Here is a 15,648-nt window from a genome sequence, read left to right on the forward strand (position 1 = left end):
ATTGCAATCTCGGTGAGACCGATTGCTCATCTCGGTAGGACCGACACGTTACGAAGGGAAACAGAGAGATTACAACCCCATCTCGGTGTGACCGAGATCCCTATCGGTGAGACCGATTTGCCTAGGGTTTGTGGCAGTGGCTATGACATCTGAACTCGGTGGCGCCGGATAGAAAGAATCGGTGGGGCCGAGTTTGACTTTTGGTTTAGGTCATATGTGGATGTGGGAAGGTAGTTGAGGGTGTTGGAGCATATCACTAAGCACTATGAAGCAAGAACCTCATCAAGCAACACCTCATCCCTCCTTGATAGTATTGGCTTTTCCTATACACTCAATGTGATCTTGGATCATTAAAATATAAAATTCAGAGTCTTGAGCTTTGAGATTGAGCCTATCTTTTTGTCCTTAGTATTTTGAGGGGTCCACTTTCCTCATCCATGCCATGCCATTCATTGAGCTTTTCCTGAAATATTAATCTTGGAATAGCATTAGCTCAATGAGCTATATGTTGTTAGGAATTACCAAAACCACTTAGGGATAGTTGCACTTTCACAAACCCCCAATTACGCAAAGTTGGACCTATTAGGGTATCTTGTACATTGACCCTCAAACCTCCCATATCTGTCTGGACCGCTGAAGTCATCCAACACGGTCCTGTTTCGATCCGCGGCGCCGCCCGAATATACTTTCTCCTACAAACCAGAGACAAATGTGGGGAGCTTTTGCACGAGTCCGGACCGCTCCCAGGCGAAGGGGCGGTCAGCCCGCTTCAATGCGGCACAGAGCCGCAATCCCCCTCCTCAAGCATCGCCGCACTCCGCCTCCCCGTCACCCACCTCGCCGGGCCCGTCCTCCTCTCCGATCGTAGAGGCGATGTCAGAGTCATGCTGCTCTGTGCTGACATATGACGTCGGCGGAAGCTCTTCATTCGCTGGTTCTTCGTGCCGCCATCATCGCTCTCTGCCCCCTTCGGCATCGACGGCGGCTGGCTCCTCCTCCAAGGAGCAGATCTTCATCTCATCAATTGAGGAGGAGGACCAAGCACCGTCGCGGCAACCGCCGCGGCTCCTCAAAGAGCCCGCTCTCACGGACAAAGATTTCATCTCTCAGATCGAGATAATGACGAAGCGATAGCTCTGTTACATGGGCTCGTCGCCTCCATCGCCGCCAGGACCCGTCGTCCCCGCTGTGCCAGCGCGTGAAGCGCGGGCCAATGTCCCTGCTCCGGCCTTTCAAGGAGGAGCTGGCCTTCACCCTGACAGCACCGTGGCGTCCAGATCGGACGACACGTGAAGGAGCCGACCTTGCCCCCACACCAGCACTGCGGTGTCCATATCATATGTCGGGTCAAGGAGGAGCCACCATCCCCGTCGCGCAACCGGTACAACCACATGGACGCGCCATCGTCGCCGCCGCGCCTCCACCGCCTCGCCGTCAAGGAGGAGTTGCCATCCGCCATCAAGAAGGCATGTGGCCACCTCTTCCACTACCCTAGAGGAGGCAGTTACGGTGGTGCCTCGAGCTCAAGAGCCGTCGTCTCCGTGGAGGAGCACGCGCCGAGGCAGCAGACGAGGTACGACCGACGCAATGCCGGCTGCCGCTCCGCGTTCGCCAAGAGCGACGTTGCGCCGGACTAGGTCCGCAACGCCCCTGACCTCGCCGCCACGTGGGCGCTCGACCGCTCCATTGACCATCGCGGAGATGGCCGCCAGGCGCCTTGACGGCGAGCTCGTCAAGATCAGTGAGAGTGGTTGCTTAGCGACTGCTCCGCCAACACCGGTCGCGGCAAGGCAACCGCTAGGGCTCCGAAGGCCACGTCGGCAGTGGCTGCGGCGGCACTCCGCACCGCGCAACAGGAGTTAGAGCGGTTCCTCTGCGAGCGGCAGGCAGGCACCGGACAAGGCTGTCGTGGCCCTCTGGCGCTGCTCTACCGCTGGAGGGACCACTACAACGACGATGGCATCGACGAAGACGACAATGCGGCAGGGGAAGGCTGCCACGCATACGATATGGTCATCCGGTATAGGGTTTATGTTTTATTTTGTTTTTATTTTGTTAAACAGTCGAAATATCGATCTTTTATGTAAATTATGTTCTAACTTACAATGAAATCCGTCCGATTTAGATGAATTTCGTCCGATTAGTTTAAATTGTTGTCCGGATGTATGCAAACAACGTTGGATGGCGGACTCCCTCATCCATATCCGCGGACTGGTCCCTTTGTCCGTAAACAGATGCGGGAGAAAATTTACGGGTTGCTGTTGGGGATGCCCTTACTTGTATATCATTGTGTCGGTTGGCAACAACAAAAAGAAGAAAATGAAAGGCAAGGTATATCCGCAAGACCAATATACCACCAATCATGATTGAGTACCGGTATATGGTATGACCTTCATTGAAAAAACATCGTTACAAAAAAATTCCATTGATTAATTAACCGGACACTCAGATCCATCGACACGGACAAAACAACACAACCAATTCTTCAGAAAAAAAACTAACATGGACACCGAAAACTTTAATAAAATACAAAACAACACATCCCCCGCGGCCCACAGAAGTGTACAATAATGCGCCGCTCCTCCATCACGGCCACCATAAAAAAGAATCATAAGCTATAGATGTATACCTGCAAATGAATCCTTAGCTTAACACTATTTGTTCCTCGTCTTGTCCTTCATGTACTATTTCATCTTAATAATCAACCGAGTATACGTAGAAATTAAGTGACGATCATGTACGTGAAGTTGCTGGGCCAGATCACAAGGCGCTCATGTCCTTGACGAAGCCGTACTTCTCCATGAATGGGTTCCTGATCTCCTTGGGCGGGTACTCGTGGATGCAGTCCGCCCACACGCCGGCGTCGGTGCCGGGCCTCTCCACCGTCCAGACGCAGCTGTTGCACTTGAACCCGGCGCCGAAGGTGAGCATGAGCACGCGGTCGCCCTTGTTGAGCCGCTTCTTGGCCTCCATGTAGGAGAGCACGTACCAGACGCTGCTGGCCGAGGTGTTGCCGAAGCGGTGCAGCGTCATGCGCGACGGCTCGATGTCGTGCTCCGTGAGGGTGAGCCCCTTGCCGACGCCGTCGATGACGGCGGCGCCGCCGGTGTGCACGCAGAAGTGGTCCACCCCGGCCTTCATCCGGATGGTGAGCGCGGAGGAGGGCTTCTTCTTGTTGGTGCGCGTGAGGAAGCGCGCCGAGAGCGTGGCGTAGGCGAGGCGGAGGAGCTCCGGGAGCGGGAGCACGCGGGGCGACAGCACGCGGAGGTTCTTGACGAAGGCGTGCACGGCGGCACGGGGGAGCTCCTTGCCGAGGTGGAAGCCGGGGCGGCCGGCGTCGTCCTCCATCTGGAGCGCGCAGTTGTAGGCCTCGTCGGAGGCGCCCGTGTGCGTGCGCACGACGTGGCGGAGGCGCAGCTTGGCGTGGGGGCGCAGCCGCGGCGAGTTGGTGAGGAAGTAGGCGCAGCCGCCGGAGCGGAAGAGGCAGTTCCCCAGCATGAAGGAGCGCCTGTTCCCCGGGTACCAGTTGGGCGCGATCGACTCCGACGTCATCACCAGCGCCACCTTGTTCGCGTGCGTTCTGCGGATCAATTTTTACCATGCACATTGTAAACACGGATCAATTTTTACCCCTAGACTAGAAAGTACTACAGATTCGCAGAGCGAAAAACAAGAAACATTTCCGTCTCAAATTCTTGAGGCCAATGGAACAGTACACTGGCAATTTGGCATGGACGCAGATGGCCGGAGCCGCAGTCTGCCATGCCGGACGCCATTACTCTCTGCTCTTCACTTCGCTATGGCGCAAGAGGCAGAGAAGAGGCAGAGGAGAGGAGGTTCGTCCGTCCACCGTCCACGTCAACATATTCACGCACCGTCTCCCTGCACCCATCTGCTACTGCTGCTGCACTGCAGCTACTAAAAGCGAACCAAACTTGGCGAGCCGGCATTGAAGCGATGCAGGACAAACTACACAGTACTGTACTACTACTAATAGTGGTAGGGCAGTTGGCTAACATGCAGAGCTGGTGCCTACACTGCACGATGCAGGCAGGGACAGGTAACTTCACCATCTCGCTGTTACTAACATTTATTCTGCGTCGATCTTGGCCCTTCATCACATGATTTGATCTAGCATCACATGGTGGATAGGATGGTCATATGGGACTACAGGGTAAGATGGATCCGCTCGTCTTGGGAGGCAGGTGAGTGGGCACTGAATTTATGGTCTTTTTTTTTGAGTTGGAATTTATGGTTCTTCTTATTGCTGTTAAAAATAGCAAGGTACCGCTCGGTGTACTGCAAAGTGTACTGTACTGCTCCCTAAAAAAAGTGTACTGTACTGCGGTTGTGTCTACTTTCTTGGGTTTCAAAGTTCACGGGTGGGAAAAATATGTATACATCTTTAATGGGAGTCCTTGTCCTGGGCACGTGACGGCCATATACATTTCACAGTGAGGTTTTTCTTCTCCCGGGTGACAATGGACATGGTACGAGAAAGATCATCTACCTAGTGCCATCTAGCTCAGCTCAGCAGCAAGCTGTAATCGACTACTCTACAGTAGAGAAGATAAATGGTCTGATCAGGATCAGAATAGCTCACCGGACGGATGCACAGCAAATAAATTGCTAGGGGCCACTGCGGCCCAACTTTAGGCTTTTGCCTGCCAATGCAATGCGCTATTCGGGCGTCTCAAACTCTCACCGACTGCACGCTTGTCGTACCACTACGCTTGGACCCGGATCGAGCGAGAGCCGAGCGTAAAAAACAATCAGTTGTTAGTGCTGGTTGAATCCAGGCCGTTGAATTATTGGACACTAGCCGTTGTATTAGTTGCGCAACAGAGAAGATAATGCTGGTTGGAGATGCGGGGAGAAAACAAGGGCACCTGAAGAAGTTGTTGGCGAGGTCGAGGGCGATGAGGGTGGCGCTACAGCCCATGCCGGTGAGGTTGAACACCTTCACGTCCTCCCGGAGGCCGTAGCGGCGCACCACCCTCGCCGACAGGGACGGCGCCGGGGAGAACATGGACACGTTCACGACGAGCAGGTCCACGTCGGCGGGGCGCAGGCCCAGCCCGCCCGGCGCGGCTGACCTGGCGAACAGCTCGTCGAGCACGGAGTGGAACGTCTCGTCCATCTCCTCCATGCCCTCGGCGACGCGGTCGGGGCTCGCGTCGCCCCCCGCGATGATGTTGCGCGGGCCGTACGTCTCCTCGCCGATGCCGGAGTTGACGATGACCTTGAGCAGGAACTTGTACTCCTCCAGCCCCAGCAGCTTGTTCCGTTGGATGATCTCGCCGCACAGATCCGTGGGGAGCTTGCGGTCGTCCGTCCCCTTGTAGCACACGTAGTCAACCAGATAGCACCGCCGCCGCCGGGACCGCTCCACCAGCAGCCGCACCAGCGCCGCCGCCGAGAGGGCCAGCAGCGTCAGCGTCACCATCGTCGCCAGCTCCATGTTTACCAGCGAGGAGAGATCTATCGACCGAGGCGGGCCGGGATTGCTAGCTAGCCAACCTAGATGTATGGCGACGGAGTTACCAATGCACAATGTGCGTGGTTCCCGCTCATGGAGATGGAGGCCAGAGCTGGGAGAGCCGGCGAGCTTAGACCTATGGACCTCCTCCTCTAATGGAGTAACATGCTATAGATAGTGTGGAGTGGGGTTGCCGGGTAGGTGTGGATGGGAGATTAATGGAAAGGTTTTGAGGAAGTGGAAGGAGGAGCGGAGGTTTTATAGAGAGAGGGGGCTCATGAGAAGCTTCTTCACATTTCCTGCTTATATTTTTCTTCGTTTTTTATCTTCACCTGCGTTCGACAAATGGTGTTTAAGCAGGGCAACGTGGCGTGCTTTTCCAATTATGGCGATTCAGAGGAATTGTAGCTCCACTGTGTTTCAGGGTATGATTTCCATTGATTTATATATAAAACGGAGCATGAGCCTTTAAGAGCAACTCCAACGGGTCGACCCATTTCGTCTGCGGTATGTCTGTTTGCGTCGTGACGACAGAAAAGTCGGCCCAACGAGCCGACTCAAACGGACGCGCGTCTGATTTTCGTCCGCCTGCCGACCCGTTCCCGGCCCAATTTTGAGCCTGAGTTGCGTCGGCACAAACACGAGACAGACGTGCGCCCCGCGCGCGAACTATTCCCCGTGGCCCGCCAGTCGGTGGCAAATCGTCCACCATTTCCCTTCCTCCCGCCTGCTCGCGCTCCTAGCCGCTCGCCATGGACGACGCCCTTGATGCCGCCGCCGGCCTCGCCTCCTTCGCCTCGTCCAGCATCGCCTCCGCCCCCTCCGACAATGGCAAGCCCCGCGCCTCCGCAAGACCGCCGCGCCGCCCAAGAAGAAGCAGCTGACGCCCAAGGAGTGGGCAGTCAAGTCGGCCAAGCGGAAGGGCCGGAGGCACGCGGCAGACGCAAGGGACGAAGTTGCGGCAGTCACCGCCCTCACCGCCGCCGCACAGCAGGAGGAAACCAACGCCTGAGTCGCGGCGGCAACGAGTGAGGCCCTGATCTACCTAGGGTTAAACCCTAGCCAGCACGGGCTCGTCAAAGCCGTCGTGGCCGCGGCTGATACGTCTCCGTCGTATCTACTTTTCCAAACACTTTTGCTCTTGTTTTGGACTCTAACTTGTATGATTTGAATGGAACTAACCCGGACTGACATTGTTTTCAGCAGAATTGCCATGGTGTTATTTTTATGCAGAAATAAAAGTTTTCGGAATGACCTGAAAATCAACGGAGATTATTTTTGGAATATATAAAAAATACTGGCAGAAGAATCCACATCAGGGGGGCCACACCCTGTCCACGAAGGTGGGGCGCGCCTACCCCCGGGACGCGCCCCCCTACCTCGTGGCCCCCCTGACGCTTCACCGACCTCAACTCCAACTCCATATATTCGTGTTCGGGGAGAAAAAAATCAGAGAGAAGGATTCATCGCGTTTTATGATACGGAGCCGCCGCCAAGCCCTAAACTCTCTCGGGAGGGCTGATCTGGAGTCCGTTCGGGGCTCTGGAGAGGGGAATCCATCGCCATCGTCATCATCAACCTTCCTCCATCACCAATTTCATGATACTCACCGCCGTGCGTGAGTAATCCCATCGTAGGTTTGCTGGACGATGATGGTTTGGATGAGATTTATCATGTAATCGAGTTAGTTTTGTTAGGGTTTGATCCCTAGTATCCACTATGTTCTGAGATTGATGTTGCTATGACTTTGCTATGCTTAATGCTTGTCACTAGGGCCCGAGTGCCATGATTTCAGATCTGAACCTATTATGTTTTCATGAATATATGTGAGTTCTTGATCCTATCTTGCAAGTCTATAGTCACATATTATGTGTTATGATCCATTAACCCCGAAATGACAATAATGGGGATACTTACCGGTGATGACCGTAGTTCGAGGAGTTCATGTATTCATTATGTGTTAGTGCTTTGGTCTGGTACTCTATTAAAAGGAGGCCTTAATTTCCCTTAGTTTCCAATAGGACCCCACTGCCACGGGAGGGTAGGACAAAAGATGTCATGCAAGTTCTTTTCCATAAGCACGTATGACTATATTCGGAATACATGCCTACATTACATTGATGAACTGGAGCTAGTTCTGTGTCACCCTATGTTATAACTGTTGCATGATTGATCGCATCCGGCATAATTATCCATCACTGATCCATTGTCTACGAGCTTTTCATATATTGTTCTTCGCTTATTTACTTTTCCGTTGCTACTGTTACAATCACTACAAAACCAAAAATATCACTTTTGCCACCCCTACCACTACTATCATATTACTTTGCTACTAAATACTTTGCTGCAGATATTAAGTTATTCAGGTGTGGTTGAATTGACAACTCAGCTGCTAATACTTGAGAATTGGCTCCCCTTGTGTCGAATCAATAAATTCGGGTTGAATACTCTACCCTGAAAATGGTTGCGATCCCCTATACTTGTGGGTTATCAGCGGCCAGCACGGGCTTGTCCGCGTTTCCTCGGATGATGCTGCCAGAGTCATCGCACGCGTCTGCCACGCACCCTATTCCTGGCTTCCACGTATATCTGCAAGCCTCTTGACTCCCCGAGGAATGCTCGCTGTGTTGGAAATATGCCATAGAGGCAATAATAAAATAGTTATTATTATATTTCCTTGTTCATGATAATTGTCTATTATTCATGCTATAATTGTATTAACCGGAAACCGTAATACATGTGTGAATACATAGATCACAACATGTCCCTAGTGAGCCTCTAGTTGACTAGCTCGTTGATCAATAGATGGTTGTGGTTTCCTGACCATGGACATTGGATGTCTTTGATAACGGGATCACACCATTAGGAGAATGATGCGATGGACAAGACTCAATCCTAAGCATAGCACAAGATCGTGTAGTTCGTTTGCTAGAGCTTTTCTAATGTCAAGTATCATTTCCTTAGACCATGAGATTGTGCAACTCCCAGATACCGTAGGAATGCTTTGGGTGTATCAAACGTCACAACGTAACTGGGTGGCTATAAAGGTGCACTACAGGTATCTCCGAAAGTGTTTGTTGGGTTGGCGCGAATCAAGACTGGGATTTGTCACTCCGTATGACATAGAGGTATCTCTGGGCCCACTCGGTAATGCATCATCATAACGAGCTCAATGTGACTAAGGAGTTAGCCACAGGATCATGGTTACGGACGAGTAAAGAGACTTGCCGGTAACGAGATTGAACAAGGTATGGGGATACCGACGATCGAATCTCGGGCAAGTAACATACCGATGGACAAAGGGAATTTTATACCAGATTAATTGAATCCCCGACATCATGGTTCATCCGATGAGATCATTGTGGAACATGTGAGAGCCAACATGGGTATCCAAATCCTGTTGTTGGTTATTGGCCGGAGAGATGTCTCGGTCATGTCTCATGGTTCCCGAATCCGTAGGGTCTACACACTTAAGGTTTGGTGACACTAGAGTTGTTATGGGAAATTGTATGTGGTTACCGAAGGTTGTTCGGAGCACCGGATGAGATCTCGGACATCACGAGGAGTTCCGTAGGTGAAGATTTATATATGGGAAGTCCAGTTTCAGTCGCTGGAATGGTTTCGGAGGTTATCGGTATTGTACCGGGACCATCGAAAAGTGTCCGGGGGTCCACCGGGTGTGGCCACCTGCGCCGGAGGACTTAATGGGCTGAATATGGGAGGGAACCAGCCCCCTAGTGGGTTGGTGCATCCCCCAAGGGCCCAAGGCTCCTAGGGTTGGAAACCCTAGGCGAGGGGGTGCCTTCCACCTTGCTTGGGGGTGCAAGTCTCCCCTCCTGGATGCCCCCCTCTAGATGCATCTTGGGGGGCAGCCCCCTCTTCCCTTCCCCTATAAATAGTGGGGGTGGGAGGGCAGCCGTACCCTTCCCCTGGCGCAGGCCTCCCTCCTCCTACACCTCCTCCTCCTCCATCGTGCTTGGCAAAACCCTGCCGGAGAACCGCAAGCTCCACCACCACACCGTCGTGATGCCGGAGCTCTCCCTCAACTTCTCCTCTCCCCTTGCTGGATCAAGAAGGAGGAGACGTCCCCGGGTTGTACGTCTATTGAACGCGGAGGCGCCGTCTGTTCGGCGCTTGGATCGGATCTTTCGCGATTTGAATCGCCTCGAGTACGACTCCATCAATCGTGTTCTTATAACGCTTCCACTTAGCGATCTTCAAGGATATGAAGATGCACTCCCTCTCTCTCGTTGCTAGTATCTCCTAGATTGATCTTGGTGACACGCAGGATTTTTTTTGAATTATTACTATGTTCCCGAACAGTGGTATCAGAGCCAGGTTTATGCATAGATTCTATGCATGAGTAGAACACAAGTAGTTGTGGGCGATGATTTGGTCAATTTGCTTGCCGTTACTAGTCCTATCTTGACTCGGCGGCATTGTGGGATCAAGCGGCCCGGACCGACCTTACACGTACGCTTACGTGAGATAGGTTCCACCGACTGACATGCACTTGATGCATAAGGTGGCTAGCGGGTGTCTATCTCTCCCACTTTAGTCGGATCAGATTCGATGAAGAGGTTCCTTATGAAGGGTAAATAGAAATTGGCATATCACCGTTGTGGCTTTTGCGTAGGTAAGAAACGTTCTTGCTAGAAACCCATAGTAGCCACGTAAAACATGCAACAACAATTAGAGGACGTCTAACTTGTTTTTGCAGGGTGTGCTATGTGATGTGATATGGCCAAAAGGATGTGATGAATTATATATATGTGATGTATGAGATTGATCATGTTCTTGTAATAGGAATCATGACTTGTATGTCGATCAGTATGATAACCGACACGAGCCATAGGAGTTGTCTTAATTTATTGTATGACCCACGAGTCAATATAAGCGCCATGTAATTACTTTACTTTATTGCTAACCGTTAGCCATAGTAGTAGAAGTAATAGTTGGCAAGACAACTTCATGAAGACACGATGATGGACATCATGGTGTCATGCCGGTGACGATGGTGATCATGCCGCGCCTCAAAGATGGAGATCAAAAGCGCAAGATGATATTGGCCATATCATGTTACTTTATGATCTACATGTGATGTTTGTCATGTTTACATCTTATTTGCTTAGAACGACAGTAGCATAAATAAGATGATCCCTCACTAAAATTTCAAGAAATGTGTTCCCCCTAACTATGCACCGTTGCGAAGATTCGTTGTTTTGAAGCACCACGTGATGATTGGGTGTGATAGATTCTAATGTTCACATACAATGGGTGTAAGCCAGCTTTACACATGCGAAACACTTAGGTTGACTTGACGAGCCTAGCATGTACAAACATGGCCTCGGTACACGAGAGACCAAAAGGTCGAACATGAGTCGTATGGTAGATGCGATCAACATGGAGATGTTCACCATTGATGACTAGTCCGTCTCACGTGATGATCGGACACGGCCTAGTCGATTCGGATCATGTATCACTTAGATGACTAGAGGGATGTCTATCTGAGTGGGAGTTCATCAAATAATTTGATTAGATGAACTTAATTATCATGAACTTAGTCTAAAATTGTCTTTACAATCTATCTTGTAGACCCAATGGCCCACGCTAATGTTGCCATCAACTTCAACGCGTTCCTAGAGAAAACCAAGCTGAAAGACGATGGAAGCACCTATATGGATTGGGTCCGTAACTTGAGGATCATCCTCATAGCTGCCAAGAAAGCATATGTCCTTGAAGCACCGCAAGGTGACGCACCCATTTTCCTAGCAACTCAAGATGTTATGAACGCCTGGCAGTCGCGTAGTGATGATTACTCCCTAGTTCAGTGCGGCATGCTTTATAGCTTAGAATCGGGGCTCCAAAAGCGTTTTGAGCAGCATGGAGCATATGAGATGTTCCAAGAGCTGAAAATGGTTTTCCAAGCTCATGCCCGGGTCGAGAGATATGAAGTCTCCGACAAGTTCTACGGCTGTAAGATGGAGGAAAACGGTTCTGTCAGCGAGCATATACTCAAAATGTCTGGGTTGCACAACCGCTTGTCTCAGCTGGGAGTTAATCTTCCAAGACTCGATCATTGACAGGATCCTCCAGTCGCTTCCACCTAGCTACAAGAGCTTTGTGATGAACTACAATATGCAAGGGATGGAGAAGTCCATTCTTGAATTATATTCAATGCTGAAATCAGCGGAGGTGGAGATCAAAAAGGAACATCAAGTGTTGATGGTGAATAAGACCACTAGTTTCAAGAAAGACAAGGGTAAGAAGAACTTCAAGAAGGACGGGAAGGGAGTTGTCGCGCTCGGTAAGTCAGTTGCCGGGAAGAAGACAAAGAATGGACCAAAGCCTGAGACTCGGTCCTTTTATTGCAAGGGAAATGTGATACATCTCCAACGTATCTATAATTTTTGATTGTTCCATGCTATATTATATCCTGTTTTGGACATTATTGGGCTTTATTATACACTTTTATATTATTTTTGGGACCAACCTATTAACCGGAGTCCCAGCCCCGAATTATATACCTACGTACCCCCAAACTACCAGATACGGAGCCAAAACCCTAATTATACCGCCATAACTTTCTGTATCCACGAGATCCCATCTTGGGGCCTTTTCCGGAGCTCCGCCGGAGGGGGTATCGATCACGGAGGGCTTCTACATCAACACCATAGCCTCTCTGATGAAGTGTGAGTAGTTTACTTCAGACCTTCGGGTCCATAGTTATTAGTTAGATGGCTTCCTCTCTCTTTTTGGATCTCAATACAAAGTTCTCCCCTTCTCTTGTGGAGATCTATTAGATGTAATATTCTTTTGCGGTGTGTTTATTGAGACTGATGAATTGTGGGTTTATGATCAAGTTTATCTATGAACAATATTTGAATCTTCTCTGAATTCTTTTATGTATGATTTGTTATCTTTGCAAGTCTCTTCAAATTATCAGTTTGGTTTGGCCTACTAGATTGATCTTTCTTGCAATGGGAGAAGTGCTTAGCTTTGGGTCCAATCTTGCGGTGTCCTTTTTCAGTGACAGTAGGGGTAGCAAGGCACGTATTGTATTGTTGCCATCGAGGATAACAAGATGGGGTTTATATCATATTGCATGAGTTTATCCCTCTATATCATGTCATATTCCTTAAAGCGTTACTCTGTTCTCTTGAACTTAATACTCTAGATGCATGCTGGATAGCGGTCGATGTGTGGAGTAATAGTAGTAGATGCAGGTAGGAGTCGGTTTACTTGTCAATGCCTATATACATGATCATACCTAGATATTCTGATAACTATGCTCAATTCTGTCAATTGCTCAACAATAATTTGTTCACCCACCATAATACTTATGCTCTCGAGAGAAGCCACTAGTGAAACCTATGGCCCCGGGTCTATTTTCCATCATATTAATCTTCCAATACTTAGTTATTTCCTTTGCCATTTATTTTTACTTGCATCTTTATTTCTCTTTATCATAAAAATACCAAAAATATTATCTTATCATATCTATCAGATCTCACTTTCGTAAGTGACCGTGAAGGGATTGACAACCCCTTTATCGCGTTGGTTGCGAGGAGTTTATTTGTTTGTGTAGGTGCGAGGGACTCGTGCGTGGCCTCCTACTGGATTGATACCTTGGTTCTCAAAAACTGAGGGAAATACTTACGCTACTTTTCTGCATCACCCTTTCCTCTTCAAGGGAAAACCAACGCAGTGCTCAAGAGGTAGCAAGAAGGTTTTCTCGCGCCGTTGCCAGGGAGTCTACGCAAAAGTCAACATACCAAGTACCCATCACAAACCCTTATCTCCCGCGTTACATTATTTGCCGTTTGCCTCTCGTTTTCCTCTCCCCCCACTTCACCCTTGCCGTTTTATTCCCCTCTCTCTCTCCGTCCTCCTCCTCTTTCTCTATTCGCCTCCTTTTGCCCATCTCTTGTCTGCTTGTGTGTTGGTTTGCTTGCTTGTCGTTATGTCTAGTCCCCTGTCTTCTCTGTTGTCTCCGGAAAATGAAGTTCTTAATTTTAAGCAAAGGGAAGGAGAAAACCTAAAAGACGCTTGGTATATAATTTGCAATGCTCAAAATAGATCTACCAGGAAGCAATCTACTTCTATTCTTCTCCGCAATTTTTATGTAGGTGCTATTACTTGGCACAGATATGTCCTTGATACCATTACCGGAGGGAATTTCTTGGGTAGCCACACTTTTGATTCCTATAATGCTATGATATATTTGTTTGGCTCACCCCCTCTTTTGGTTAATGGAACTATGTTAACTTTGGAGCATGTAATGCAAAAACTTGAAATTATTGAAAATAAAGTTGCTACCGTAGAGTTAATTGAAAATTCTGATAAAAAGATCCACAACCAAATTACTCAATATGGATCTAAAGTAGGAGTCACTTTGAAAAATATTAAGGAGAAGGAACCCATAGTTAATGAAAGAATAAATCATGATTCCACTAGAATCGATAAACTTGAGGGTGTCATTACCAACTTGGGAACCGCTTTTTCTTCCGTAAAGAATACTCCAAGTCCTCCAACTAAAATTGCCAAGCTTATGTATGTTCCTAAAAATAAGGGTGAATCCTCTAGCAAAGAAACTGCGGATCTCAAATCCATAAGTATTCATCCTAATCTTTTTGCTATCATTAAGGAAACATTTGCTACTAATGATTTTTTTGATTTTGTGCCTAGAAGTTTGATTATTGATAAAATGAAAGAAACTCCTAAAGGTGATAGATGTCTCATTAAAGAATTACCAAGTAAAGATACCTAGATCTATCTTCGCTTTTATGCCTAGCTAGGGGCGTTAAACGATAGCGCTTGTTGGGAGGCAACCCAATTTTATTTTTATTCCTTGCTTTTTGCTCCTGTTTAGTAATAAATAATTTATCTAGCCTCTATTTTGATTGTGTTTTTTATGTTTAATTAGTGTTTGTGCCAAGTATAACTGTTGGGAAGACTTGGGGAAAGTCTTTTTAATCTTGCTGTAAAAAACAGAAACTTTAGCGCTCACGAGAATTGCTGTCATTTTTATTTGGAAAGTGATATTTAGTTAATTATTTTTGCAGATGATTAATAGATAAATTCCTTACGTCCAAAAATTTATTTTAGAATTTTTGGGGTTCCAGATCTTGCGTTAGCTACAGATTACTACAGATTGTTCTGTTTTTGACAGATTCTGTTTTTCGTGTGTTGTTTACTTATTTTAATGAAACTATGGCTAGTAAAATAGTTTATAAACCATAGAGAAGTTGGAATACAGTAGGTTTAATACCAATATAAATAAAGAATGAGTTCATCACAGTACCTTGAAGTGGTGTTTTGTTTTCTTTCACTAACGGAGCTCACAAGATTTTCTACTTTAAGTTTTGTGTTGTGAAGTTTTCAAGTTTTGGGTAATGATTTGATGGATTATGGAACAAGGAGTGGAAAGAGCCTAAGCTTGGGGATGCCCATGGAACCCCCAAGATAATGTAAGGACACCTAAAAGCCAAAGCTTGGGGATGCCCCAGAAGGCATCCCCTCTTTCGTCTACTTCCATCGGTAACTTTACTTGGAGCTATATTTTTATTTACCACATGATATGTGTTTTGCTTGGAGCGTCTTGTATAATTTGAGTCTTTATTTGTTAGTTTTCCACAATCATCCTTGCTGTACACACCTTTTGAGAGACACACACATGATTCGGAAATTGTTTGAATACTCTATGTGCTTCACTTATATCTTTTGAGTTATATAGTTTTTGCTCTAGTGCTTCAGTTATATCTTTTAGAGCACGTTGGTGGATTTGTTTTATAGAAACCATTGTTCTCTCATGCTTCACTTATATTATTTTGAGAGTCCTACAAAATAGCATGGTAAATTGCTTTACTTATGTTAGGCATTCAAGATTAATAATAAAATTTTCTTATGAGTGTGTCGAATACTATGAGAAGTTTGATACTTGATAATTGTTTTGAGATATGGAGATGGTGATATTAGAGTCATGTTAGTTGAGTAGTTGTGAATTTGAGAAATACTTGTGTTAAAGTTTGTGATTCCCGTAGCATGCATGTATGGTGAACCGTTATGTGATGAAGTCGGAGCATGATTTATTTATTGATTGTCTTCCTTATGAGTGGCGGTCGGGGACGAGCGATGGTCTTTTCCTACCAATCTATCCCCCTAGGAGC

General features: G+C 48.0%; 1 protein-coding gene across 1 annotated transcript; it reads right to left on the reverse strand.

Annotated features, from left to right (window-relative positions):
• Positions 1-2,363: 2,363 nt before the first annotated feature.
• Positions 2,364-5,723, reverse strand: LOC125556361 (3-ketoacyl-CoA synthase 12). Its single transcript, XM_048719117.2, has 2 exons — positions 4,890-5,723; positions 2,364-3,580 (listed from the first exon to the last, which is right to left on the reverse strand). Exons 1-2 carry the CDS (start codon positions 5,459-5,461, stop codon positions 2,761-2,763), a joined length of 1,392 nt encoding a protein of 463 aa, XP_048575074.1. The 5' UTR covers positions 5,462-5,723; the 3' UTR covers positions 2,364-2,760.
• Positions 5,724-15,648: the final 9,925 nt, after the last annotated feature.

Source organism: Triticum urartu, chromosome 1A (assembly GCF_056163025.1).
Source record: "Triticum urartu cultivar PI428250 chromosome 1A, HENAU_Tu73, whole genome shotgun sequence".
NCBI classification, from domain to species: domain Eukaryota; kingdom Viridiplantae; phylum Streptophyta; class Magnoliopsida; order Poales; family Poaceae; genus Triticum; species Triticum urartu.